This window comes from Amblyraja radiata, chromosome 14, assembly GCF_010909765.2.
Source record: "Amblyraja radiata isolate CabotCenter1 chromosome 14, sAmbRad1.1.pri, whole genome shotgun sequence".
NCBI classification, from domain to species: Eukaryota; Metazoa; Chordata; class Chondrichthyes; order Rajiformes; family Rajidae; genus Amblyraja; species Amblyraja radiata.
In genome coordinates this window covers 27,998,224-28,025,982 of record NC_045969.1, presented here as the reverse complement: position 1 = coordinate 28,025,982, position 27,759 = coordinate 27,998,224, and the positions used below count along the sequence as shown (strand labels likewise).

General features: G+C 43.4%; 1 protein-coding gene across 1 annotated transcript in view; it reads right to left on the bottom strand.

Moving 5' to 3' along the window:
• Positions 1 to 27,759, bottom strand: part of vwa8 (von Willebrand factor A domain containing 8) — a 200,185-nt gene that overhangs the window by 35,185 nt on the left and 137,241 nt on the right. Inside the window, exons 28-37 of the mRNA XM_033032907.1 lie at positions 26,390 to 26,528; positions 21,007 to 21,206; positions 20,179 to 20,295; positions 18,873 to 18,937; positions 17,368 to 17,493; positions 14,508 to 14,617; positions 13,642 to 13,796; positions 11,975 to 12,176; positions 5,596 to 5,677; positions 4,413 to 4,617 (exon numbers count right to left, since the gene is read on the bottom strand). Coding sequence (XP_032888798.1) covers positions 4,413 to 4,617; positions 5,596 to 5,677; positions 11,975 to 12,176; positions 13,642 to 13,796; positions 14,508 to 14,617; positions 17,368 to 17,493; positions 18,873 to 18,937; positions 20,179 to 20,295; positions 21,007 to 21,206; positions 26,390 to 26,528 — 1,401 coding nt within the window. The remainder of the gene's footprint in view (positions 1 to 4,412; positions 4,618 to 5,595; positions 5,678 to 11,974; positions 12,177 to 13,641; positions 13,797 to 14,507; positions 14,618 to 17,367; positions 17,494 to 18,872; positions 18,938 to 20,178; positions 20,296 to 21,006; positions 21,207 to 26,389; positions 26,529 to 27,759) is intronic.

Below are 27,759 nucleotides of genomic sequence, written 5' to 3'. Positions count from 1 at the left end.
CCTCGTTGCAGCCCCAACGACAACGGAGACCCGACAAAGAAAAGGTCGGGTCTCCCGTGCAGGGAGAGATTTAAAAGTTACCCCCAACCCCCCCACACACATACCCCAACAAAAAATAACAAAAACTACATTAAAAACATAGACATAAAATAATAAAAACGCAGACGGACTGCAGAGGCCGCTGCTGACGAAAGTCGCGCCGCCCACCGAACAGAAATGGAATGGAGGGATATATACCATATGCAGGCGGATAGATAGTTTAAATTGGCATCATGAGCAGCAGAGGCATCCTGCACCAAAGGGTAGATACAAAAAGCTGCAGTAACTCAGCAGGTCAGATAGCATCTCTGGAGAAATAGGTTCTCTCAACCTGAAACATCACATATTCCTATCCCACTGAGTTACTCCAGCTTTTTGTGTCTATCTTTGGTTTCAACCAGCATCTGCAGTTCCTTTCTACACATTCTGTCTGCACCAAAGGACTTGTTTTTGTGCTATAATGTTCCATGTTCTATAGGTCAAATGCAAGCAAATGGTTCTGGCCAAGAATGAGAACTTGGTTGCCATGGACTAATTGGGCCAAATGGCCTATTCCCGTGCTGTACAGGTGAATGATTGTTTGTGGCAGAATTGTGCAGCAAATAGAGCCATTGCCTCACAGCTGGGCTTGGGTGCCGTCTGTATGATGCCAGAACAGTACCTACTTGCATAGTTACAGCCCACAACCAGAAGGTGGTGGTGCAGCTTCACCACAGCTTGCAACAGGGGCAACACAATGGGGAACCTACAGAGTTGATTTATTCCTTGCCATTTCAGAACAATTTGTTAGCCTGATGCTGAAAAAAGTTGCTTCATGTTGAGCATGTGACAAAGGAAGTGGTCAGCTTTCCTTGTTCCACAGTACAGAAAGTTGCATTAATAAAGCAGTTTTCCTGACCTCAACACGTCACAAGTTAGATAACAGCAATTTTAAAGTACTTGAGTGTGGTCATTACTGTACTTAGGGAATGCGCCCAGTAAGATCCCAATGTCATAGTGACAATCAAAGATGTTGCACATGATAGAAATCTGAAATTTTTAAAAAAAATGCTGAAAACATTCAGCAGGTCAAAGACTTGAAGTCTTTAGTAAATGCTGGTTTACAAACAAAGACAAAAAAAGTCTGAAGTGTCCGGACCCAAAACATCACCTTTCCATGTTCTCTAGAGATGCTGCCTGACCTGCTGAGTTACTCCGATACACGTGTCCTAACTTGAAATCTTTTACTCTGTTTCTCTTTTCACAAATGCTGTTTCGGGTACTGAGTATTCACACCATGCCTGAGTGCGCTGGTTTGGTAGTGAATAGGATGCGTGGGAGCATTCCCCTGCTCTTCTTAAGAAGTGCCGCAGGATCTTGTGGAACTATCCTGAACATTGAGAGAGAGAGAGTACTGTACTATACATGTCCTGTTTTATTTCCAAATTGCATTAATTTATTTGAAAACTCCACCTAAATAAGTTTACAATTTATTGCCTGACCCCCTTCTTAAACCATTGGTAGATTCCATCCAAATCCCTGTGAACTTATTCTTTTACATTCTCAGCAGTTTCAAAGATAATGAATTTATCTGTCATCGTTTAGAAATAGGATAATTTTCTTTCTTTTATGCAGTCCTTGGATGATTTGATTTCACTTCAGACCTGTTGTGAAAAGATTGACCTCCCCAGCATTGAAGGGATCTCCTTCCTGGAAGCAGTACCCAAAGAAGGCATTGAATATCATCAAAGACCCACACCACCTTGGCCATGCTGTCTTCTTGCTGCTACCATGGGGATAAAGTACAGGAGCCTGAGAACTGATATCTCCAGGTTCAAGAACAGTTTCTTTCCATCAACCATCATGTTCTTGAACAAACCTAACCACAACCCTACCTCGGCACTGAACTACTATGAACTACAGTATGCACTTAAGGTCGCACCATGTATTTTGGCTTGTACTATCATGGTCTGGTTTACTTAGAATAACTAATAATTTATTGTTTATTTATTTGTTATGTTGTACATGTAATGTGTCTGTAAAGCTGCTGCAAGAAAGAACTTCATTGTCCTGGTCTTGATGCATATGGCAATTTAACACTCTTAACCCAAGTGTGGCGATGTATATGACTAATGCAGAGAGGGTGGGTCATGGGAGGGAAGATAGTTGATGACAGTGCGTACAAAGCTTCTGTGTGTTTGCAATGCTCAAGATTCTTGGTGCCATCCCCAATGGTCCCCAGTGGAGGAGTCATGGGCTAGGGATTTCCATGAACAAGTGGCATGGGACAGGGCACTGACATTAGTTTGGTCTTCTTTGCAGTGAATGTAAAGGATTTTGCACAGGGTGTTGGATGGATTTTTCTACTGTCCTAAGTTGCCTGCTGTAGATAGCCCAAGTTCTGGAGGCATTGAACAGGGCTGAGGATTCCTGCAGCCCAGTAGATCAAGGTTTCTGCACTGGGTTTGAGGCCCTAACCTTCAAATAGACCTTGTTTTAATTGACTAAATGGTATGTTGACACTTTGAAAACAGTGTTTAGTTTAGTTCATTATTGTTGTGTGTACCAAGGTATAGTGCAAACTTTTCTTCTTCTGTGCTATCCAGTCAGTGAAAAGACTATACATGATTACTATCAAGCCGTCCACAGTGTACAGATACAGGATAAGGGAATAACATTTGGTGCAAGGTAAAGTCCAGTAAGGTCCGATACAAGATAGTCCATGGGTCTCCAATGAGGTAGATGGTAGGTAGATGGTGGTGAATTTCATTTGTGATGTCTGCACTTATCAAATGGTATATCCTTTCCAGGGTTTGCTTTTGTTCAGTGGGGAGGAAGAGGGGGGGAAGGGGGGGGGATGTTCAATGTTCATCCCCTTGGCCATTCAGTGAACAAGCCAGCAGTGGCTTGGATCTCAGCATCCAAACAGGCAAAAATACAAGTGTCATTGCCCCTCCTCGTGTGGCTGGGGTGACCAGCCTGGCAACTAATCTGGCATGCCTGTACTTCAGATCAGTGTTGTGTTAGACAGGATACACTGCACCATCTGCTGGTAGCTTTCATCCATGACCCACTTCTCATAGACGCAAGGAACTTCAGATGTTGGTTTATAAAATAAGACATAGAATGCCGAGGTAACTCAGCGGGCAAGCCAGCATCTCTGGAGAACATGGGTAAGTGACGTTTCGGGTTGGGACCTTTCTTCAAACTGATTGTGGTAGTGGGGAAAGAAAGCTGGAAGAGTGGCGAGGCAGAACAAAACCTGGCAAGTGACAGGTGGATACAGGTGAGGGATTTTCTGATGGCAGATTGTTGTACAGAGCTAAAAAGACAAAAGGTGTGTGATAAGGATAGAAGGGTTTAAAATTGTGAGCCAGAGGAAGGAATATAGGTGAAAGGGAGGGGAGAAAAGAGAAGGGGAGAAAAGGGTGCAAGTTGAGGTGGGACACAGGGAAGATGGAGAGAGTGAGGGGAGGGGATAAAAAGGGTTGTTTGTAGGTTAGTTATCTAAAATTGGAGAATTCAATGTTCATATCATTGGATTGTAAGCTAGCCAAGTGAAATATGTGGTGCTGTTCCTCCAGTTTGCATTTGGTCCCTGGATGGATGTATGGGAGGAAGTATAGGGACCACAGCTCCTGTGGTTGCAGGGGATGCATCTGTGGAGGGGTGGTTTTGGTGGGAAGGGATTAGTGAACCAAGAAGTCATCGAGGGAGCGGTCTCCACGAAAGGCAGAAAGGAGTACCTCATCGCTGCTTGGTTGGTTAATTGGCTGCTGTAAATTCTCTAGGTGAGTGGCATAATGTGAGGGGAGTTGATGGGAATGTTATGTGAATATAAATTAGATTAATCTACGTTTAATGTAGAATTAGTGTAAATGGGTGCTAGATAGTCGATGGGCTGAAGAATCTGTTTCCTCGCTGTATCTCTATGACTATGATGCCAGGACATTGCAAAGACACAAGTTATTTTGTGATTCTTCCCATCTGTAATCTAATATGGGAAGTGAGAGGGTTCACTTCACACATTTCAACATCTCAGGACATCACAAACACCGTTAAAAATTAGTTAAAGGAAGGTAATACCCTGTTCCAAGTAGAGAATAACACCCTGCGGGTTTTCTTTTCTCCAGTGAGACAGCAGACTGAACGGCCTTATTCTGTACTCTATGTTTCCCAGGCTTTATTACAAAGTGTAAGAAAGTCCTGTCATTACCATCTCACCATGTGGGAGCTTGCTGTGTACAAAGTGGCTCCCATGTTTCCTACATCATAACATAATTAAACAACAATCCGTTATTGGGTGACCTAAAGTTGTGAAAGATGTTATATAAAAGCAAGTTTAAAAAAGGTTTCAGCCTGAGCAGACTGTTGCTCCTTACTGTGTTATGTACCTGTATAGGTCGCCCATCCTGCTGTCCAATCATGCTCCTCCACTCCAGGAGGGAGCGCTGCAAGTGATCAAATCCAGTCTCCCAAAGCCGGACGTGTCCTCCCAAATCCACGGTCACCACTCCTCCAGCCCCCACGGGTGCTATCAGGACTTCTGTGTCTGAAATCTGAGACACCCATTGAGTGTATGGGGAGACAGAGCGAGGCCTGCAAGAAAGATAATTTGCACAGTTGTATCAGTACAGCTAGCAGGTCTGAAATCACCAAACCCATACACCAGTTCTGCACCAGCTCAATCCCAACCGACATGCAAGGACAATTTTCCAAATGGGTATCCCAGACAAGGAGGCTCTATTGCTCAGAAAATATATTGGGGTCAGTTATGCATAATTACGAATCAAGTCAAGTCAAATCTATTGTCTTTGCATAAGTACGGTGAGGTACAGATATAATTAAAATCTTGCAGCAACATCTCAAGCATGTAGACTCAGACAAACACACAAAAATATAAATTATACATGTTATACAACATTTCTAAAACAATGAAAGGCAGTGCAATAAAAACAAGACATTAGTACAAAACATAATTAGAAAACGCATTGAACATAAACGTAAAAACTATCCATTTGAACCAAGATATCAAGGTGATTTTTTATCTTCTAAATAAGCCGGCCCTCTTTATCCAATCCAATCATCATACTCTGTTCCTTTCTCCTTAGGCAACTCCCTCTTAAATGCATGTTGTTCTTCCAGTTGGCTCTCTGGATAAAAAGTTACTCCCAAGATTCTCTATTAGGTTTATTGGTGAGTATATTCCATTTTCTTAGTCCTTAAAGTGGCAACACCACTGGTAGGTTCCCCAAAATTTCCCAATTGTGATTTCCACTTTTGCACCTGAAATAACTGCGAGCAGAATAATTGTCCAAAAAGTGAGAGGATGACCAAGCTGCATTTAAAGCCAAATTTCCTTTTCATACAAAGGAAAGTGCAAATTTCAACTCCCTTCTTGAAATATGAGACTGGGACGTCATATTAAAATTTTTAAATACACAAAACATTTTTGTTGGATGCGTGATACAGTAGATGAAGGCAAGATAAAAAAAAACCCAGCCACATTTGGGAAGGTAAACTGCATGGCAGAATGGCCCACGTTTCTAAAACTATCCCATTTAGCAGTTTGCTCACCTGGGAATAGGAATATATTTAATCTTCTTAGTGTTCAAGTCTGTTACTTCCAAGAATCCCGCAGTAACTGGAGCTTTCACATCTACCAAAAAAGAAAACAAACCTGTAGCTCATAAGAGCAAAGTTGAGCAGTACATAGACAATGGAAGGTTATTATCGCCCCACACCATCATTACTTAAAATAAATGAACGGTAACGATACTTCATTTTAATTTTCATTTCAAGTATTGTACTATTTAATGCACTGTATAGGATTCAGTTGTTGAATGGAACATTCATTACCTGGAACCTTTCAACTGCCAAGTTTAATTGCTGAGTCTTTCGTGGTCAAATAGAGCCCGGTTATCTTTAGCAGATTTCAAGGACCAGAAGGATCAGACTGATGCTCTAAATGTTTTTTTCTAAAGCATGAACAAAACTAATAGCTTGACATCTAAGTTCAGCATCTCATTGATGTGTAAATGGAGGAGGTCCTTGACTATGAAGCTCATTAGTTCAAGACCAATGTCTGTGGCAGAATCAGGGCTGGCCTTCCAGTGTGGTAATGAGGAAGTGCTGCATTGCCTGAAGGAACATCCCAGAGGTGAAGAGAGAGTCACTGCTCTTGACATCAAGACAGCATTGAACAGAAAGTCAGGATTTTTGAGGTCAGGAATGCAGTTCAGGGTTCAATTGATATCATCATCAGCGGTCACTTGGAACGAGTATGACTGTCCTCTCCATAGGGTCGTCTACTTGTGGGTCTGCAGATGTCTGTAGAGGCCGATCCGCGATCTACACACCTTGGTGCAACGTGGGGAGTGGAGACTGGCGGTGCTTGGTAGTCGTCAAGCCCCCTTCTCTCTCTCCTTACGATGCTGTCGCTTTGTCTCTGCGACACCGGGTTAAATTATTATGGGCAACAAGGAAATGGCAGAAGAGTTGAATAGGTACTTCGGATCTGTCTTCACTAAGGAAGACACAAACAATCTCCCAGATGTACTGGAGGACAGAGGATCTAAGAGTGTAGAGGAACTGAAAGAAATTGTCATTAGGCGAGAAATAGTATTGGGTAGGCTAATGGGACTGAAGGATGATAAATCCCCTAAACCTGATGGTCTGCATCCCAGGGTCCTCAGGGAGGTGGCTCTAGAAATAATGGACGCATTGGTGATCATTTTCCAATGTTCAATAGATTCAGGATCAGTTCCTGTGGATTGGAGGATAGCTAATGTGATCCCACTTTTCAAGAAAGGAGCGAGAGAGAAAACGAGGAATTACAAACCAGTTAGCCTGACTTCGGTGGTAGGAAAGATGCTGGAGTCAATTATTAAAGAGGTAATAATGGGGCATTTGGATAGCAGTAAAAGAATTAGTCCAAGTCAACATGGATTTATGAAAGGGAAATCATGCTTGACTAATCTTCTGGAATTTTTTGAGGATGTGACAAGTAAAATGGATGAAGGGGTGCCAGTGGATGTAGTGTATCTAGACTTTCAGAAAGCCTTTGATAAGGTCCCGCACGGGAAACTGTTGCCTAAAATTAGAGCACATGGTATTGGGGGTAGGGTGTTGACATGGATAGAAAATTGGTTGGCAGACCGGAAGCAAAGAGTAGGAGTGAATGGGTCCTTTTCAGAATGGCAGGCAGTGGCGAGTGGCGTGCCGCAAGGCTCGGTGTTGGGGCCGTAACTGTTTACCATATATATTAATGATTTGGAAGAGGGAATTAGGAGCAACACTAGCAAGTTTGCGGATGACACAAAGCAGGGTGGCAGTGTGGACTGTGAAGAGGATGTTAGGAGGTTGCAGGATGACCTGGACAGGTTGAGTGAGTGGACAGATGTGTGGCAGATGCAGTATAATATAGATAAATGTGAGGTTATCCACTTTGGCGGCAAAAACAAGGGGGCAGATTATTATCTCAATGGGGTTAGGTTAGGTAAGGGGGAGGTGCAGCGAGACCTGGGCGTCCTTGTACACCGGTCACTTACAGGTACAACAGGCAGTGAAGAAAGCTAATGGAATGTTGGTCTTCATAACAAGAGGATTTCAGTATAGGAGTAAAGAGGTTCTTCTGCAGTTGTATAGGGCTCTGGTGAGACCACATCTGGAGTATTGTGTAGAGTTTTGGTCTCCTAATTTGAGGAAGGACATCCTTGTGATTGAGGCAGTGCAGCGCAGGTTCACGAGATTGATCCCTGGGATAGCGGGACTGTCATATGAGGAAAGACTAGGCTTATATTCACTGAAGTTTAGAAGGATGAGGGGGATCTTATAGAAACATATAAAATTATAGAAGGATTGGACAAGCTAGATGTAGGAAAAATGTTCCCAATGTTGGGCGAGTCCAGAACCAGGGGCCACAGTCTTAGAATAAAGTGGAGGTCATTTAAGACTGAGATGAGAAAAAACTTTTTCACCCAAAGAGTTGTGAATTTATGGAATTCCCTGCCACAGAGGGCAATGGAGGCCAAGTCACTGGATGAATTTCAGAGAGAGTTAGATAGAGCTCTAGGGGCTAGTGGAGTCAAGGGATATGGGGAGAAGGCAGGCACGGGTTATTGATAGGGGACGATCAGCCATGATCGCAATGAATGGCGGTGCTGACTCGAAGGGCCGCCCGAATGGCCTCCTGCACCTATTTACTATGTTTCTATGTTTCCATGACACGGCGTAGTTCTATTTCATGACGTGCAGCTCCTTCCTGCATGGATTTCCTCCAGGAGCGCCTGTCCAGTGTAATGTGCTCCCAGTTGCTTGATGTGATGTGGAATTTCTTCAGACTATTCTTGATGTTGTCCTTGAAGCTCACCGGGAACTCGCCGACCTTCCTTCAATTGAGAGTACAGGATTTGTTTAGGGAGACGTGTGTTGGACATGCGGATGACATGGCCAGTCCATCGAAGTTGGTGCTGCATTATTGTGCTGGTCATGTTGGCTTCCTCCAAAATGCTGATGTTGGTGCGTTTGTTCTCCCAGCTGAACCTCAGAATCTTTCCTAAGGATCTTTGATGGTATTGTTCCAGTGCCTGCTCTCAAGTGCCTGCTGTAGGTTGTCCATGACTCGGCTCCATACAACAGGGTGGAGAGGACACCGGATCTGTAGACCAGCAGTTTTGTTTGGGCCTTTAGGTCTCGGTCTTCAAACACTCTTTTCCTGACTCTGGCGTAGGCTCCGCTGGCACAACGGAGCTGGGTCAGCTTTGAGGAAAGAATGCTGCGAAGGGAAGGGAAGTGGTCAACGTTTTCAAGAGTGGTGTCGTCCACTTTTATAGTGAGCTGGGTAGATGGCTGGTTGGGTGGAGGTTGATGTAGGACCTGGGTCATTCAGGATGCCCTGGAGGTCTTCTGCAGAGTGTGCTGCAATGGCGTAGTCATCCAGCTGTCCGAACTTCAGACCTTCACTTACCGCCGACACCACCACCCCTCCTTCTCATGGCTGATCCGGAAGTGGCGGCACTGTGATACGGCTGCGGCTCGCCTGCAGTCTGTCTGTTTTTACTTTTTTTTAATTTTTGTCTAGTTTAGTAATTTTTTTGGTTATTAGGTGGTGTTATGTGTGTGGGCGGAGGGTGAAACAGGGCTTTCTGTCTCTCCCTTCGGGGGAATGCGACTTTTTTGTCGTATCCCCCTTCTCTTCCCCCGTCTGCGCTGACCTGGCGGCCTCCAACCTGGAGGCCGCGGAGCTGGCGGCCTCCAACCTGCGACCGACCTCGAGGGTCCGGAGGTAGAGCCAGCCAGGACTCACCAACGCGAGGCTGGCCGTCTTCGAGCTGTGGCGACGTCCGGGTAGCGGCACGACTCGACGCTCCGGTGAGGGCGGACGGCGTGGGGCTGAGACACTCCCGTGCGGGCGGCACGGCTACCGGCTGGAAGGCGCTCCCGTGGGGACAGCCCGTTGCGGGGCTGAGATGCTGCCGTGTGGGTGGCCTGGCTACCGGCTGGAAGGCGCTCCGGTGAGGGCAGCCTGGGTCCCGGCTGGAAGGTGCTCCCGTGGGGGCAGCCCGGTGCGGGGCTGAGACGTTGCCGTGTGGGCGGCCCGGTGCGGGGCGGAGACGGTGCTCCGGCGGCTCGGCCGCGGGCCAGTGGATGACAATGTCGGGAGCTCGCAGGTCACAGGCTGGTGCCTGTTTTCCGGAGCACCCGTTGCAACAGCTGCGTCCGCTGGACTGGAGGGCGGCAGCTTCGACCACCCCCGGGCCGCGGAGCTTGAACCGCGGGACTGACTTACCATCGCCCGGTGGGGTATCGCCTCAGCGCAGAGCGAGAAGAGGAGGGAAGAGACAGTAACTCTAAGACTTTTGCCTCCATCACAGTGAGGAGGTGTTTGGTGAACTCACTGTGGTGGATGTTAATTTGTGTTTATTGTGTGTTGTTATTATTACATGTATGGCTGCAGGCAACAGCATTTCGTTCAGACCGAAAAGTCTGAATGACAAATAAAGGATTCAATTCAATTCAATCATCGGTTCATGAGTTGGATGGGGTGCCAGACTTTTCGAGTGACCTGTCGCGCAGCCCGGACCTAAACTCCTCAGCTGGGCCTCGTGTGCAGTACAGCACCAGGGCCAACTTATCGTTCACCCAGCCACGGCCGAGTCGGTCAATGAAATGCCGTCGGGAATTTGTCCCGCAGTTTGAGCTTTTGTTCCTTATTTGGGAGTGAGAAAGTTGGCAACCCTGTCAGAGATACTCCCTTTGTTCTATCATTGCTTTCTCATTTTCTGAAACTAATTTATCTTATCTCTTTTCCAATTCTGATTAAGAGTCCTGGACCTGAAACGTTTACTCATTCCATTTCCACAGATGCTGCTTGTACTGTTGAGTGTTTCTAGCTTATTCTGTTTTTATTTCAAGTTACCACCATCTGCATTTTTTTCTGCTTTTCATTTGCTGGAAAATTCATGAATGATGATAGAAAACTGGAGGTAGCCACTTCAGTACACTTGGGAAAGTCATCCCATGTCCCCAAGCAATGTTGCTGGGATCCTTGTGGAAAACTGCTGACGGGAATGTGAGGGTGGGCAGGAGGAAGAGCTGTGGCTTAGGAAGCTCTACTCCATAACTGCACGGCTAAGAGTGAACCACAGCAGTTATTCTGCCAAGCCAGACAATGGGAATAAAGCATTCGAGGAGAATGGCGAGGTCTGTGTGCTGAATGCTACAAATAAGTCAAGGAGGAACAATGTACAATGGTCAGTCAGAGGGAAAGCATTTGCTGACTTGCATTAAGGCCATTGCAGTGTTATGAGATTAGAGGAAATGTCTTGGTTTGTGATGCTTGGTCTTGGTGATATAATCAAGATTCTAGTGAGGTCAGCTTGGAGAGAGATAGAGCAGTCAATAACAAAGGCAAAGGATTGTGTACGGATTTCGATTTTGAAAGGAAGGTCAGTGCTTGAACTGTGAGGACCACTCACCTCAGCAAGCAATAGGAAGTTGGGAAAGAACAAGTAACAACAAGTAACAAGTAGCCTTTATTGTCATTTAGACCTTGCGGTCTGAACGAAATTTTGTTGCCTTGCAGTCCTACATATAGTAAAAATGACAAATCACACAATAAACACAAATTAACATCCACCACAGTGAGTTCAACAGGCACCTCCTCACTGTGGTGGAAGGCAAAGTCTTAAGTCTTTGTCTCATCCCTTCTTATTCTCCCTCTGCGCCGAGGCCGCTGCCACTGTCCCAGCTTCCGCTGTCGTCCACTGGGCCCGCGGTCGGGTCGAGTGGCCGCTGCTGCCGGAACGTGCCCCAGTTCCGAGTTCTGGTCGCTGCTGTCCCAGCTCCGAGGCCAGGTCGCTGCTGCCGCTGCCCCCCGCTCCGAGGCCAGGCTGCCGCTATCGCTGCCGCTGCCGCTGCCGCCATCCCAGCCGCTGCCGCCGCCGTCCCAGCTCCGATGCCGGGCGGCCGCTGCCGCTGTCCCAGCCGCCGCTGCCGGTGCCCCAGCTCCGAGGCCGCCAGCTCCGCCATTAGGCCTCGGCGCAGGCGGAGAATGGATATACGACAAAAGAAGTCGCATCCCCCAAAGGAAGAGACCAAAAACGTGTTCCCCCCCACATACACAACATAATAAACCAAAAATCAACTAAACAGGACAAAAGAACAACACAAAAAAAGAAAAAAAAAACAGACAGACTGCAGGCGAGCCGCAGCTGCTAAGGCAGCGCCGCCATCTTTTCTAGTGAGGTCAGCTTGGAGAGAGAGATAGAGCAGTCAAAGAAAGGTGAGTGGTCAGCAATTCAGTAGGAATGAGGCAATGAGCGGTGGGTGTCACGATTTTCCTTGAAAACTATCATTATGATTATGTAAAAACTCAGTTTATTAGACCGTGAATCTGATAGGATGTAATTTCAATTTCAAGGCAGTGTAAACAGAACCTCAGTGCTACACTTACCTTGTGGGTAGATTTCACTCAGAGGCACTTCTGTGGCTGCAACAGCTCGAATCACCTGGTTGATCCCTGTCAGGGTTATGCAGTTGGTGTGTTTCACTTTTCCAGATGGGTTTCTTCCAGAGAAGAACTTATCACTTGAGGGACTAGCAGAAGTCTGATCCAACTCAGCTCTTCTTTTCCAAGTGTACACTTCATTGGGAGACTGCAGAGATACACATTAGTTTAACGTTAGCATAAAACTTGATGTAATCAATTAAAAAAAATAATAATTAAAGGAAGAAGCCTAACAAGACACACTTGTTATTAACTGTCACTGTTATTTTCCTCTTTATAGAACCTCTGATAATCCTTGTTCCTCATACCATTCCTCCCAGGATTGAGGATAACTTACTTCTACAGGTTATGCTAGATTGTTTTTAATGGGCTGAGAGAGGGCTAACTCGAGTTAGATTGCTTGGCACGTTGAAATTAACAGCCTTTTCTCATTTCCAGGATTTACTCTCCTGTGGTGTTACATCTTAAATTTTGTAGGTGTCCTGAAATCCTTCATAAATGCTGTGCAGCACAATCATATAGCACTGTATTATAGTCATCTAATTTCAATCAACTGACTAAGCAATGATCAAAACTTTGAAATACCAAAGAAGAATTGACCACACCATGAAGAAAATACAGGTAGTACTGCTGTAGCATGCATTTCCATTACACAAATTGGATATAATGCAAGTGAAAAATTAGGGAACACGATTCGCATTAAGTGGGCCAAATTAGTTAGGACATAATTTCAATCTAGAACAAGAAAACGGCCCCACACCTTCACTATGTAACCTCATCTTATTAATGAATCCATCCACCAATAACACACACTGTCTTTTTCACCAAGATTGGGCATTAAAATTGGCAAGCGATCGTATATAACCTTTCGTATTTTTTACTCAAAAATAAACTTATTTCTATTACAAAGATCATTATTTTTTAAAGTCCTGCGGGGAAAAAAATGTTATTGTGAATCTGAACCACATTGGCCCCTAACCTCATTGACACATTTTTATAATGAGATTTTTTATAACACGAGGTTTCTTTGGAACACAGCTATTGTGTAATAGCAGAACTATCTGTATATATACAAAATCCATCCACCAATAGAATATGTTGATTAAAACTTACCAATAAAATCTGGCACAGAGATTAGTTTCATGTAACACGAGGAAAAAAAGTTAGATCAGTCCTCACCCACATATATCAATTCAGATCACTTGCTTTTTCACAGTGCAGAGAAGTATACCTATATTTCAGTCTCTAAAACGAGCCTCTGAGAATCCAGAAATGAAGAGTTTCTATTTGGTATAGGTTTATTATTGCAACATGTGCCGAGATGCATGTACAAACTACCAATACAGGGTAAATTTGTTTCTCAAATGTAGTGCTGAGCTACTCTTGTGTAAACAGAGAAGGAGGAGTTTAAATAGGAAAGCAGTGCTTTTGGCAGGGAACATGAAACCATTTACTCCACCTACTTGAGTGAAAAGTGGAAATGAGAAACAGCTCACTGATTCACACCATCAGTTCCAATACAAGCAATCTGAAGAGCCCCATTCATTTTCAGGTGCTGACAAGAAAATATCTATTCCCCAAACTGAAACCTATTATTTTGATATGTGCCTTACCATAAGATCTGGAAATCCAACAACTATGGTTGCATAGCTGTTTTCATCAGATAAAATCCGATTTGGAGATGCAATCTTTTGTCCCAGCGCTGCACTGAGGTTCACCGAAGACAATTCTTCCTTTGATACTGTACAAGGGCTTAAAGGTTCCAGGGCTAAAATCAAAGGAGGACAGCTCATCATTAGTGTTTGAAGAACAATTCATTAAACAGAGAATAAGTATTGATTTCATAAAAGAGCAGCAACTTCCAGAGTCAGGCATTGGGTTCATATCATGAGAGAGGATGGGACTTCAATCTAGTCCTCTTTATGAATAAGAAATTAATACAAAGCAGTTTCTGCTTGCCAATTTGGGTAAAATATTACAAGGGCTATTTCTGTTGAAATTGGATTTTCATCTTAAACTGGCATTCAAGATTAAAGGGGGTTGAAGATGTTGTTTAAATTGGAGAGGACCATAAATCCCTTTCCTTTAGCTTGTGAAGAAGGGCAATTATGATTCCTGACAATGGCTTCTACATGTCAAATGTCATATTTGCTTGATGATGAAGTTGGCTTTGAACACTTTTAACAGGTGGTAACTATCCAAGGAAGCGACTGAGGTATTTTCAAAAAGGCTTGAGGCATGGCCCATCTTTTGTACCATTTCACTCTCGTTGACAGGGTTCAGTCAGCATCAAATCCTGTATCTGCTCCCTCAACACCCCAGACATTGGAAACATACTGACAATTAAACTCAGCAAGAACACAATCTTGGATTGTGTATGTATAGAGTACAGAAGACCTTCGGCTGTTCACAGCTTTTGATGTGATAAATAGAAAGTAAATGCACCTACAGTATTTCCACCTCTGAGCAAATCCCATACCTGTAGTCATCCCAAATCCTGTGTGGACTGGCTCCTCATTTATTGCATGCAGCTCACAAGCATCTGACAAGTCAGATCCGATGTACATTGGCTTTGTTAGGAGGAACTTCCTGAAACATAAGTGGAAACAACTTATTTCTTAATAATTGGGAGAAAACAAGATGTCAGATTGATTACAGGGTGATTAGATCAGAATAAAAACAGAACATTTTGGCAATTCTCAGACCATGCATCATCTTTGGAGAGAAGAAGAGAATCTTTACCGTTGATGACCTTTCATCAATTAACCATGTTTCTCTCTCTACAGATGCTGCAGATCCCAGAATGTTTTGTTTTTACATCAGATTTTTAACCAGACATTTTCTGCTTTCTGATTTGTTTGGGGAATTTGGTATTGAAATACTGTGGCCAATATAGGGGGTTCTTAGTTTACTGACGATACTGATGACATTTACAAGTTAGATTTATTCTTGCAATGCGTTTTATTGAACTTAATGCGGAGGAATGTTGCTACCAGTTAGAATTACTATCACAAGCAAATGCTATGATTTATCATCAAAATTCTTCATCTCTCCCATTCCTTTAGATTTCCTGTTTATATCCACAATTTCACTTACATAATTCTGCAACAAAAACATTTACCCATCTATCAACATATCTAGCTAAATTTTATTGGACTTCATCAGTCCTGACACATCTCCTAACATATTTAATGGAGCAGCAGAAATTAGCAGGGAAATTAAAGTTGTAAATATGAGATTAGGAAGGGATCTTGCAGACAAAAAGTACGCTGCTAACTACCATATGAACCTGAATAAGAGTCTCGACTCGAAGCATCAGCTATCCATGTACTCCAGAGATACTGCTTGACCCGATGAGTTGCTCCAGCACTTTGTGCCCTTTTGTGCATTAACCAGCATCTGCGGTTCTTTGTTCCTATATTTTGACTGCTTCACTGCAAAATCTCAAAATGTCAGCTATCCATGTTCTCCAGAGATGCTGCTTGACCTGCTGCGTTACTCCAGCACTTTGGGGTTTTTTTCCACCATGTTAACCCATTTGCTCTCACCCACTCAGAGATATTTCCTTGGTTCGACCTGCCTCTCCCCCACTTTTTCTGCCACTGAAATCTTATTTCCTCACTTTGACAGTTCTGAGAAGTGTCATGGAACTGAACAGTTAATTGTGTTTCCCTTTCCACAGATGCTGCTTGATTGCTGAGTGCTTCCAACATTTTCTGTGTTGTTTCAGATTTCAAGTACCTGTAGGTTCTGTTTCGATTTTCATTTCGGCTGAAAGTTTCATTATCCGTCAGGTAGGTTTATGCAGAAAGGCATAAATATACAAGGTACCAAGGCCTTTGTGAAACAGCCCAAGCGTTGAACATGGAAGCTGAAAATGGCAGGAGAACAACTGCCAATATGATAGCTACTATAATACATCACAAATGAATTGTCCTTACATTCAAATGATCAATAAACTTGAAGGGAACCAAGTTGCTGCATTCCCATGATATACATACACAACTCCCTGAAAGGAACACAACCTTTGGAATAAACTTGTTTTAACCTACCAATATTTCTCATGTTTTTTTCAATATCACTGGGTTACTTACTACCTTGGAATTCCCTACTTAATACCATTGCAGAAGCACAATACCATGCAAACTGCATTGGTTTAAGATGGCTTCCAACACCAGGCTTCCGGGACAGACAATAAATGCACTCATCGTCAAGAAAAAATAAAATAAATAGCAACTGAGTAAGTAATTAGTTTTGGTTTGAATTATAGAATTTTGTAAATATAATGCCACATATGCAATTTTTACATTCATCTTCCCCAAAAGTTAAAATGTTGGTTGCGATCATTTGGAAAAAAATCAGCCAAATTATGTGATCAGATCAAAGGGTGAACTGATTGGTTTTCTTTGGCAATTGGTAGCTTTCGCAACCTAAATTTTGGATTATCCTAAATTATTTTGATCAAATAGTTATTCAGGATCAGACTTTTTCCTACAACAGATTTGATGGTTGTAAGACAAAATGAGACTATCTACAGAAGACACAGAGACTGCAGATGCTGGACTCTGGAGTAAAAAGCAAACTGCTGGATACCACTTTGGCATCACAAATGATTTACTTCACAGCAATCAACGTTCTTGTTACTAATCTGCCAATATTTATTTTCTATCTCTAACTGCCACAAATAACAGCCAGCTGGGCTATGGTGGGCCTGGAGTTGCATACAAAGCCAACTAGCTGAGAAGGGTGCATTTCATTCAAAAATAATGGTCGCTCCATAATCGCCATTTAGATTTATTTAATGAACTGAATTTTAATTCCGCAGTTTCCATGATGGGATTTAAACTCTTCCCTCCTGATCATTCATCCTGGCCTCTCATTACTGGTCTGTAACCAGCATGTTACTGGACCCTAACAATGTAGGTTTATAGAGTTATACAGCATAGAAACCACCCCTTAACCAGCTCTTCAGCCCAACTCGCCTATGCCGACTATGCCTATCTCAGCACACCTTTTGAAGCACAAATAAGCTTGTTATCGAGACAACATTCAGTGCTAATGATTCATTAACAGTGTGTGCAGGAAAGAGCTGCATATGCCGGTTTAAACCAAAGATAGACACAAAAAGCTAAACTCAGTGGGTCAAGTAGCATCTCTGGAGAAAAGGAATAGGTGACATTTTGGGTTGAGACACTTCTTCAGACTGAGTGTCAGGGAAAGGGAAACAAGAGATACAGACGGTGATATAGAGAGATATACAGTGTCCATTGTTTGTTTAACCCCTGATTTGCAAATTACAAAAGAGAACCTTGAAGAGTAAAACAACATACTGCACTCACTTATTGGTTTTACTTTCCACCAGCAGCCATCTGTCTTCAGCTACCAAGTGAACAGATTGAACATTGATCGGCAGGGAAAGTGAGTGTGCTTGGCCCTCCAGAACATCCAATACATCCAGTGAATTTCTGTAAAACACAAGCATCTGTTGTCTAACATGCTGCTTTAACACTTTTGATGGCAGTGAACAGATTGTCTATTTAATTTCTCGCTCTCAAAAGATGTGTAAATTCTCTGTGGATTTTGAAAACTGCTTAGCATAATGTGTGCTTATACTGCAGTTTGCAATGTTATCATCAGTCTCCCGTAAGGCGCAACAGGAGAAATACAAGCAAGGGTAGTCTTCAGCAGAAGAGGACTTGAAAGGCTGGACGATAATTCAAACAAGATGCAATCACATAAATCCATTTCCTCTTTGAAGTCATGCACATGTTCCCATATTTATATTGTAAATTGTAGTTGCGAGCTTAGCATGCTAAAACTACATCCTTCTGTGATTGACTGCTACTGTGCATGTTTACACTGGCAGGTATCACCTTCTGTGACCATAGCAATGAATGTTGTTGATGGTTAATAGGAACTGTGTGCAGAGATATATATGTAGCAAATTCCGTCATTTTGTCCATTTAAGTAGCAGTTCTATTAGCTAAGGCAATAGGAAGCTGTTACCGTCTTAATGTGCTTTGGATGATGTGTGTAAAAGCATCACCATATCCAGATTTTCTTGCTTTTACCTGCAGTTTGCACAATATGTACCTGAACAGCATTGACAGTGTACTGCTGTCCTAGCAAAATAGTTATACTTCTACCAAAATTATTGAAAGATATAACAGTTTAACATTCTCACATTACTATTTAGAAACATAGAAACATAGAAAATAGGTGCAGGAGTAGGCCATTCGGCCCTTCGAGCCTGCACCGCCATTCAATACGATCATGGCTGATCATCCAACTCAGTATCCCGTACCTGCCTTCTCTCCATACCCCCTGATCCCTTTAGCCACAATGGCCACATCTAACTCCCTCTTAAATATAGCCAATGAACTGGCTATATTGGAGCTTGTTGAATACAATTTAACCTCTATTACAACTGTGGCTGTACTTCAAAACTATAACCTGGGAGAATACCGAGCTTATGAATGAGATTGTATGAGAAACATTTTTTTTTCTTCTTTCTTTCCCAATCCTCAATGTCTGCTGGTTATTTGATTAAAAACGGCATTGCAATTTGCAAATTTAACAATTTGCACTACTGCTCTGCTAGCTCTGACAAATTGCTATGCAACGAAGCAGAGAGCCAACTTGTTCCAATCAGTACAACTCTCGATAAATAAGACACTACAAAAATTTGTCAATTTCTGTTATTCATGGGCGAAAGATTATCACACAGAGTACCTAGAGACACATGGCTGGCAAGCATAGCTCCACACCAGAATTTCACAGCACAAACATAGGTGGGATTCAATTTAGTTAAAAAGCTCAATCTCATTAAGAAAAAAAGTCTTACCCCAGTTTCTCGTAGAACACAAGCCAATTTTTGTGTGAAAATTCCCTGCACATTTTATAGACGACCTACAAATGGGAAGAAAATTGCTTACTTCAATTGCTGACACCACTTGAAATATTATTTCTCAGTAACAACCTTTTTACTAACATTCTGCATAGCTCTATTACTGCACTACAAATCAATGAAGAGGGAAATCCTTGGGAAACTGTTGCTCGATGTTAGTAACTGGAGATTAAAAATCCTTATCATAAGGATGAAGGAAGAGGTTAGATAAAATCTTCTAGGTGTATTGTTAAGGTGTAGAAAGCCCAATAAGAAATAGAAACTTCCATCAAAGAGGTAGAACATTTGAGCTGGAACATGTAAAAGATCTGTAGAATAAACAGGGAATAAGATTAAGTGGATAGCTCTTTGTAGATGAAAAAATTAGTTTGATCAAAGTAACCATCCTTTGGAGCTTTGTTGAACCTACAAACATGTCCACCTCTGCTTCTTTAGTCTTAGGGTAAAACCTGCTTCATTTGGTGGCTGTCCCTTCTGCTGCCGAGGCCCTCTATTTCCATTTGCCCTCTATTTTGATCAACATTTTTATTTACTTGATATTTGATATTTCCTTCTGTTGTTCAGGAAGTGTGGCTAGTTACATTCCATGGAAATACAGGGACATTAAACTACATTAATGGCTCCATATTCATGTAATGTTTGTTTTGTATTTTCATATATTTCCTTACAATATTGAAGGAAGCCATTTCTGTCCATGAAGTCTTTGCTGGTTCACCAAGCAGTCCCATTCCCTATTAATTTTCCCAATAATTTATTCTCCCACATTCCCTCAATGTCCCCAAATTATACTACCCAGCCACACCATGTATAGTTTACTTTAAGTTATGGGTCAAAACCTATGCAGCCAGAGGGAGAATGTGCAAACTCTACAAAGATAGCACTCAAGGTCAAGATTGAACTCAGGTCGCTGGAGATGTGAAGCACCAGGGTTACCCACTGTGCCACCATGCTGCCTTGTTATTTGTTGGTTACACAAAGAATGGGTTCAAACTTTTCAGCACATTTCAAATCATAATTAACAAACTAACTAAAGTGGTTGTATTTCCACATGGAATATAGGATCTTTGACCCCATAGCACCAATTATGCTACTCATGCTCTCGCGGGGGAGTAAAGTTTACCATTTCATAAAACAGTTGGGAAATCGGTGACTTTTGTTTGAATAAAAGAGCACATCTTTGGAGAATTTACTGCATTATGCTAATCATTCCCAATGGCCACCGAATATAAACCAAACTACTGACCTGGTCCTCTCTATTTGACCACCAGTGTGGTTTTTTAGGCGGTTCCTGCTCTTTTCCAGAGAAGATAATTCGACTGACCGCACCATTGGTCAAGTTTAAAAGCAATATCACATTGCTCTGTGAAAGAGAGACAAAGGTATGCATCAATTAGAGTCTATAACACAGAAACAGGCTTTTCAACACTACTGGTAGATGGTTGTTAAGAGTACCGGCCATTGTTTACTGTTGATCTATGCAAAGCCCAAATAAAATTGGGGTGGCACAGTGACACAGCGGTAGAGTTGCTGCCTCCCAGTGTCAGAGGTGGGGGAAGGAAAGGTTAGGAGTTGATGGCTGGAGGGATGTGGGGGAGTGGGAAAGACAGTTGGTAGCCGGTGGAGATATAGACACAAGAAGCTACAAATACTGGAATCTTGAGCAAAACACAAAGTGCAGGAGGAATTCAGCAGGTCAGGCAACATCTGTGCAGATACTAATGGACAGACAACATTTCGAATCGGGACCCTTCTCCTCACTGATGAATTAATTTTGTTTTTTTCACTTCCAGGTATGAGGTTCAGAGAGAAACAATGTTAATCTTCAATGTAAAATTGGAGAGGGAGGTTATGGAGGTAAATATAATCAATTTGGTCACAAAATGCTGGGAAGAATTAGTTGTGCCGAGTTGCAAACCTCCATCTTACATTTCTATATTCATAGAGTAGAGAATACGAATGTGCTGGAACAATCTGGGAAGTAATTTTTTTCACATCTCTGGAATTAGTGCATGCCATGGATCAATCGGCTTTATAGAGTGGGCTGGTGAAGTAGTTCAATGACATTAAATACCTGTTCCTCGTGTAATATGACTTGATCATGAAGCGGCGAAGCCAGCGGAGCCACCCTGACGAAGGGCTGCCACACTCCACCAGCGTTCCGGGGGAACACGTCGTACAAATCCACATACTTTATGCTGTTGCCAGGTACGTTCATCGCGTAGAGAGAGACTGGATTGCACGTAGCCACGTAAATGGTGTCTATGGTTTCACCTGCGTTAGATCAATGGTTATATCAGCGAACACAATCTACAAGTGCACAAATTAATATCACACCAGTTTAGCAACAGCAAACTTTATTTGCAGGTACAAGAGATTGCAGAGGCTGGAATCTGGAGCTAAAGAAATCAGGGAGTCATGCAGCATCCGTGGAGGCAGAAGGATGTTCAACGTTTCAGGCAGAGACTCAGCATCAGGGCTGAGAGTGCAAAGGATAGACAGACAGTATAACGTGTTGTGCAGGAGGGGGTGGCAAGAATTGGCAGGTGATAGATGGACCTTGGTGAGGAGGAGTTAATGGACAGATGGTCAGGTGGGGGAGGGAAGGATGGGAGAAAGCTAGAGGCTGGGAGGTGATCATAGAAACATAGAAAATAGGTGCAGGAGTAGGCCATTCGGCCCTTCGAGCCTGCACCGCCATTCAATATGATCATGGCTGATCATCCAACTCAGTATCCTGTACCTGCCTTCTCTCCATACCCCCTGATCCCTTTAGCCACAAGGGCCACATCTAACTCCCTCTTAAATATAGCCAATGAACTGGCCTCAACTACCTTCTGTGGCAGAGAATTCCAGAGATTCACCACTCTCTGTGTGAAAAATGTTTTCCTCATCTCGGTCCTAAAAGATTTCCCCCTTATCCTTAAACTGTGACCCCTTGTTCTGGACTTCCCCAACATCGGGAACAATCTTCCTGCATCTAGCCTGTCCAACCCCTTAAGAATTTTGTAAGTAAAAAAATTGAATCATTGAAGACAACAAAGGGTAGACAAGACAAGAGAGACAATAGAGACATTTATTGCCACATGTACCAATTGGTACAGTGAAATTTGTGGTCACCATACAGAATAAAAAGAGCACAGAACACGATAGTCTTTAACATAGACATCCCCACACAGCGGAATCAAAGTTTCCCACTGTGAGGGAAGGCACCGAAGTTCAGTCATCCTCCTCTGTTGTCCTCTGTTTTTCACCCATGGTCGGGGGACTCCCGAACCCCTCGCTGTAGCGACTACGGGCGGCCCGATGTTCAGGCCCTCTCGCCGGGTGATGGAACTCTGACGTCAGAACGGGAGAACATTCCTAGTGGCTTGGACTTCCGAATTGGCCACTTCCTCCTGGAGACCACGGCTCCCGAAGTCCACAGGCCGAGCTGGGCGGAGATTCACGCTTGCGACCCTCGGCAAAGGGATCCCAGGACTCTGCGATGTTGAAGTCAGCGCCGCCCTCGCTGGAAGCTCTGCAAACCACAGCTCCGCGATGTTGAAGCAGCAGGCCCAACACTCCGGAGCATCAAACGGTGATCCAGGTAAGGCATCACCCTCTCCGTGGTGAATCCAGTGCTGCACCGCTGCTGAAGCTTTGGTCCGGTCCCCGGCAGGAAAGGCCACGCCAATCCAGTTGGTAGGCCGCGGGGGGTGGGGCGAAGATGCGACTCGGAGAATAGTCACATCCTCGCCAGGAATAAAAAGATAGAAGAACAGACAGACTGTAGGCAGAGGCTGCCATCATGCGGCGCCCCTAGTGGCAGATTACAACGATGATAGGAATACAGTATCATTTGCAATTTTAATTTGGTACTTCTTTATTCCCTGTGGCGAGTGATAAGGCAATTAATCTCAATCGCCAATTTATTTTTCCTCGTGCCCATTGTGTTTTAAGTCACAAATAGGATTGTGTAAACTCTGCCTGTCCTATGAGTTGACATTGGTCAGAGTGCAAGTGGTTGGACTCTCCCCACTGACTGCTCCATGTGAAATATTTTGATCATCTATTTCACCCCATGCAGATGGTATTCAAGTGCTCCCTGTAGAGACTGGGATTGGAGCTTGGGGCCTACCTGAAACCTACAGCTCATCACCACATTGTTCATTACATAAGTCACTGACTTCCCAGGGAAAGGTGCGTAGATAGTCTTTTTCAGCATGAACCTGGGCGTTGCTTTGTTAACAAGCTCTTGCCAGCAATGTTTCACATCTGAACACGTTTTCTACTGCTGATATCGACAACAGTTAGAAGCATCCGAAAAGTAGAAACATACCGTAGATGTCGGCTTACACAAAAGGACATAAAATGCTGGAATTACTCAGTGGGGCAGGAGTAACTCAGCCAGTCAGGCAGCATCTCTGGGGGACATGGATAGGTGACGTATCAGGTGTAGGTGATAGGTAACATGTGAAAGGTCCCGATCCCAAATGTTACCTATCCATGTTCTCCAGAGATGCTTCCTGATCTGCTGAGTTACTTCAGCACTTTGTGTCCTTTCAGCTAAAAGCATCCTGCGACCCACCAGCTGTGATCTGTTGCTATTTGTGCAAGAAATATAGCTAATGCTGATCGTAAAAGAAGGGTGGAAATTGCTTCCTCCTTTCCAAACAGGCTTTGTTTCTCAACTTTTAAACGTTGATAAATTAATTTCATCGCCTATTCTGTGAATGATACAGCAGTTTGGGGGTAAAACTAGACATTCAGAACAGAGGAGGAGTTTTGGGAACATTACATATCAGTGGATTAGTTGGCATTGATCAGTTCTAGCAATATATCTTCTGTGGGCCAACTGTGCCTTCAGGGTACACATTTACCTTCCAGTCAGAAGATTAAGCTTTGATCCAAAGATATGTCAGTAAACTGAAATCCTGTGGCTTTTTTTGATGGATAAGATGATACTATTGGCAGTGTTCAGAAGAAAAATAGCAATAACCTTGTCAACACATTTGCCAGCATCACTGACACCAATTAACATGTTGCAGTTTGCGGTCATTTAACTGCCCTAGTTCCTGCAATGGTGAGAGCTCTGCACTGACTGTTGGGCATTTTGGGCTAAATTGAGGTCTCTTCTGAAACATTGCAGCTGCATGTGAATCCATTTATTACAATAGAATTTCCTGCTGAATAATTATGCAAGTTTTGGGCTCTGTTCACATTTTGATGAACTGTTGAACTTTTGTGTACAGCAATTCGTTCTTCCCCCGCACAATTAAAGCATGGAATAATCTTCACCCTACCATAGTTACCCAACCAGATGCAACTAAATTTAAGGTAGCTCTTTCTTCCCAAAAATCCCTTCTGGCTTAAGTCCTCCCTCCACCACCTCCAGTTTAAATTCCATTTGGAATATTTCGGAGGACCAAGAAACCATGAAATTGCCCTCTTTTTCTGAAACGTGAGCTATAGTGGGAAATAACCAGAAAACACGAAAAACTGCCAATGCTGGAATCTGCAGCAAAGAAACAAACTGTTGGAGAAAATCAAGTTGGTCGAGCCGCATCTGGTGGCAAGGTGAGGGGAAGGAACAGTGGATATTTTGGGTTGGAACTCTGCATTAGGACTGAGAGTGGAGAGGGAAGATAGCCAGTATTAAGAGGGGATGGGGAGGAGGGAGACAGGAGGAAGGAAGCAAGAGCTTGTAGGTAATTAGCAGACTCAAGAGGGCTGGAGGAGAATGGCTAGATTGAGCCAGGTGTCAGTGGCGTAGCAGTTAAGTGGGGAGAATGAGGCAGGTAGGTGATAAATGGAAGCAGACAATGAAAATAAGTCAAGTTGAGTCAGATGGGGGATGGGAGGGGGGTGGAAAGAGAGATGAAGGTAAAGACCACTGCTGGAGGGTGATAAACTGGAACACAAAGGCTATTAGTGCTGGAATCTGATAATTATGGAAGGTGATAAAGGGAGCAATTGGGGTAAGAGGCGAGGATGGAATTAGTTGGGGATCGGGTGGGTAAAATATGTTGGTAGTAGGTGGATGAAAATGGATGATGGGGGGGCTGGAGCGGTGGGATATGAGAAATTAGACAAATTGGGAAGACCGGAGGACGATCAGAAGTAAGAGGGGAACACATTAGGTCAGGATTACCTGAAATTGAAAAATTCAATATTCGTACCATTCATTTGGTTATACACTAACCAGACCGAATATGAGGTTTAGTTTAGTTTAGTTTAGAGGTACAGTGCAAAAGCAGGCCCGTCAGCCCACCAAGTCTACATCGACCACATCATACACTAGCACTATCCTACACACTGGGGACAATTTTCTTAATCAAAGCCAATTAACGTACAAAACTGTACATCTTTGGAGTTTGTGAGGAAACCGGAGCACCGGGAGAAAACCTATCCGATCATGGGGAGAATGTACAAACTCCATACAGACAGCACCCATACTCAGGATCGATCCCCCGGTCTCTGGCGCTGTAAGGCAGCAACTCTACCGCTGCGCCATCAAGCCGCCCTGGTGTTGTTTCTCTAATGTGGTTTTACTAGTTTTTTTCTCTAATGTTGTTCCCCAAGTTTACTTTGGTTGACACCCTGGCAGTGGAGAAGGCTCAAGACAGATGGCGTGCAACAGGAAGCTCGTCTGTACGGGGTGTAGCTGCTCTGCAAACCCATCGCCAAGTCTGCTCTTTGTCTTGCTGATGTTGAGGCGATCATATCGAGAGCACTGAATGCAATAGATGAGGTTGGACGATTGTACGTGAATCTTTCCCTCACCTGGAAGGGCTGTTTAGGTCCCTGGATGGTGGTGAAGAAGGATGTGCAAGAAGAAGTACCTCCTCCTGTTGCACGGGAAATTGCTACGAGTTGGTTGGTTTTTGGTTTAGGTTTATTATTGTCATGTGTACCAAGTTACAGTGAAGAGCTTTGTTTTGCATGCAATCCAATCAGATAACATTATACATAAATCCAATCAATTGAAACTCAAGTACATTAAGTTGAGTGAAGAGGAAGAATCAGAGCACAGAATACAGTTCTCAGTATTGTAGTGCACCATTTTCATGGACAAAATCCCGTACACAATGGGGTGGGGAGGGAGAAGGATGAGTTATAAAGAATGGAGTTATGAAGAAAGTGAACCCTGCGGAAGGCGGAAAGAGGAGTGGAGGGAAAGATGTGGCTGGTGTTGAACACTGTTGCAGTTGGCGAAAGGACGAAGAATTATGTACTGGATGCCGGGGCTTGTAGGCTAAAAGGCGAGGATTAGTGGAACCATCTGTTGTTTGGAGGAAGGAGTGGGTGGGAGTAGAAGAAATAATGCATTTTATTTTGATCCCTTTCTTCAAAGTAGAAATTTGCTAAAAGTATAAAAGGCAAAAAAAAATTTAAATCAATGATAAGAATATTGTAGATCATACCAGTTGAAAGAAGTTACATTTTTTGCTGTTTGTGGGGTAAAAGTACATTACCTTTGACTGTGGCGACATCACAAACAATATCAACTTCATTCAGGGGAATTGTCCAGTGGGCTTGCTCCTCTGTAAAGTGCAGTCCCCTTGATTCATGCCGTTCCATAGCATACCCCTGAACCTTCACGTATGCAGGGCCCTATAAACAAAAGGACAAATAGTGACATCCCTTTCAGAGCAATGTACATAACTGGGTGGCAGGGGTGGGCCAGCACATGGCCTGCCCATGCAACTTCTATGGGTGTCTTTGGACATGGCAAAGCCAAACTCAACTGCATTATCTGTCAAGTTCAACATTTCAGTTGTTGACCTTTCATCAAAACATACAATGCCCTCCATAATGTTTGGGCCAAAGACCCATCATTTATTTATTTGCCTCTGTACTCCACAATTTGAGATTTGTAATAGAAAAAAGCACATGTGGTTAAAGTGCACATTGTCAGATTTTAATAAAGGCCATTTTTATACCTTTTGGTTTCACCATGTAGAAATTACAGCAGTGTTTATACATAGTCCCCCGATTTCAGGGCACCATAATATTTGGGACACAGCAATGCCATGTAAATGAAAGTAGTCATGTTTAGTATTTTGTTGCATATCCTTTGCATGCAATGACTGCTTGAAGTCTGCGATTCTCTGGTGATGCTCTGCCATGTCTGTCATAGGCATCTTTAGCTTATGCTTGTTTTGGGGGCTAGTCCCCTTCAGATTTCTCTTCAGCATATAAAAGGCATGCTCAATTGGATTCAGATCGGGTGATTGACTTTGCTACTCAAGAATTGACATTTTTTTAGCTTTGAAAATCTCCTTTGTTGCTTTAGCAGTATGTTTGGGATCATTGTCTTGCTGTAGAATGAACAGCCGGCCAATGATTTTTGAGGCATTTGTTTGAACATGAGCAGATAGGATGTGTCTATCCACTTCAGAATTCATTATGCTATTACCATCAGCAGTTGTATCATCAATGAAGATAAGTGAGCTAGTGAGTTCAGCAGCCATACATACCCAGGCCATAACACCCCTACCACTGTGTTTCACACATGAGGTGGTATGCTTTGGATCTTGGGCAGTTCCTTCTCTCCTCCATACGTTGCTCTTGCCATCACTCTGATATATATTAATCTTCATCTCATCTGTCCACAAGACCTTTTTCCAGAACTGTGGTTGCTCTTTTAAGTACTTCTTGGCAAACTGGAACCTGGCCATCCTATTTTTGCAGCTAATCAGTGGTTTGCATCTTGCAGTGTAGCTTCTGCACTTCTATTAATGAAGTCTTCTGTGGACAGTGGTCATTGACAAATCCACACCTGACTCCTGAAGAGTGTTTCTGATCTGTCGGACAGGTGTTTGGGGGGTTTCTTTATTATAGA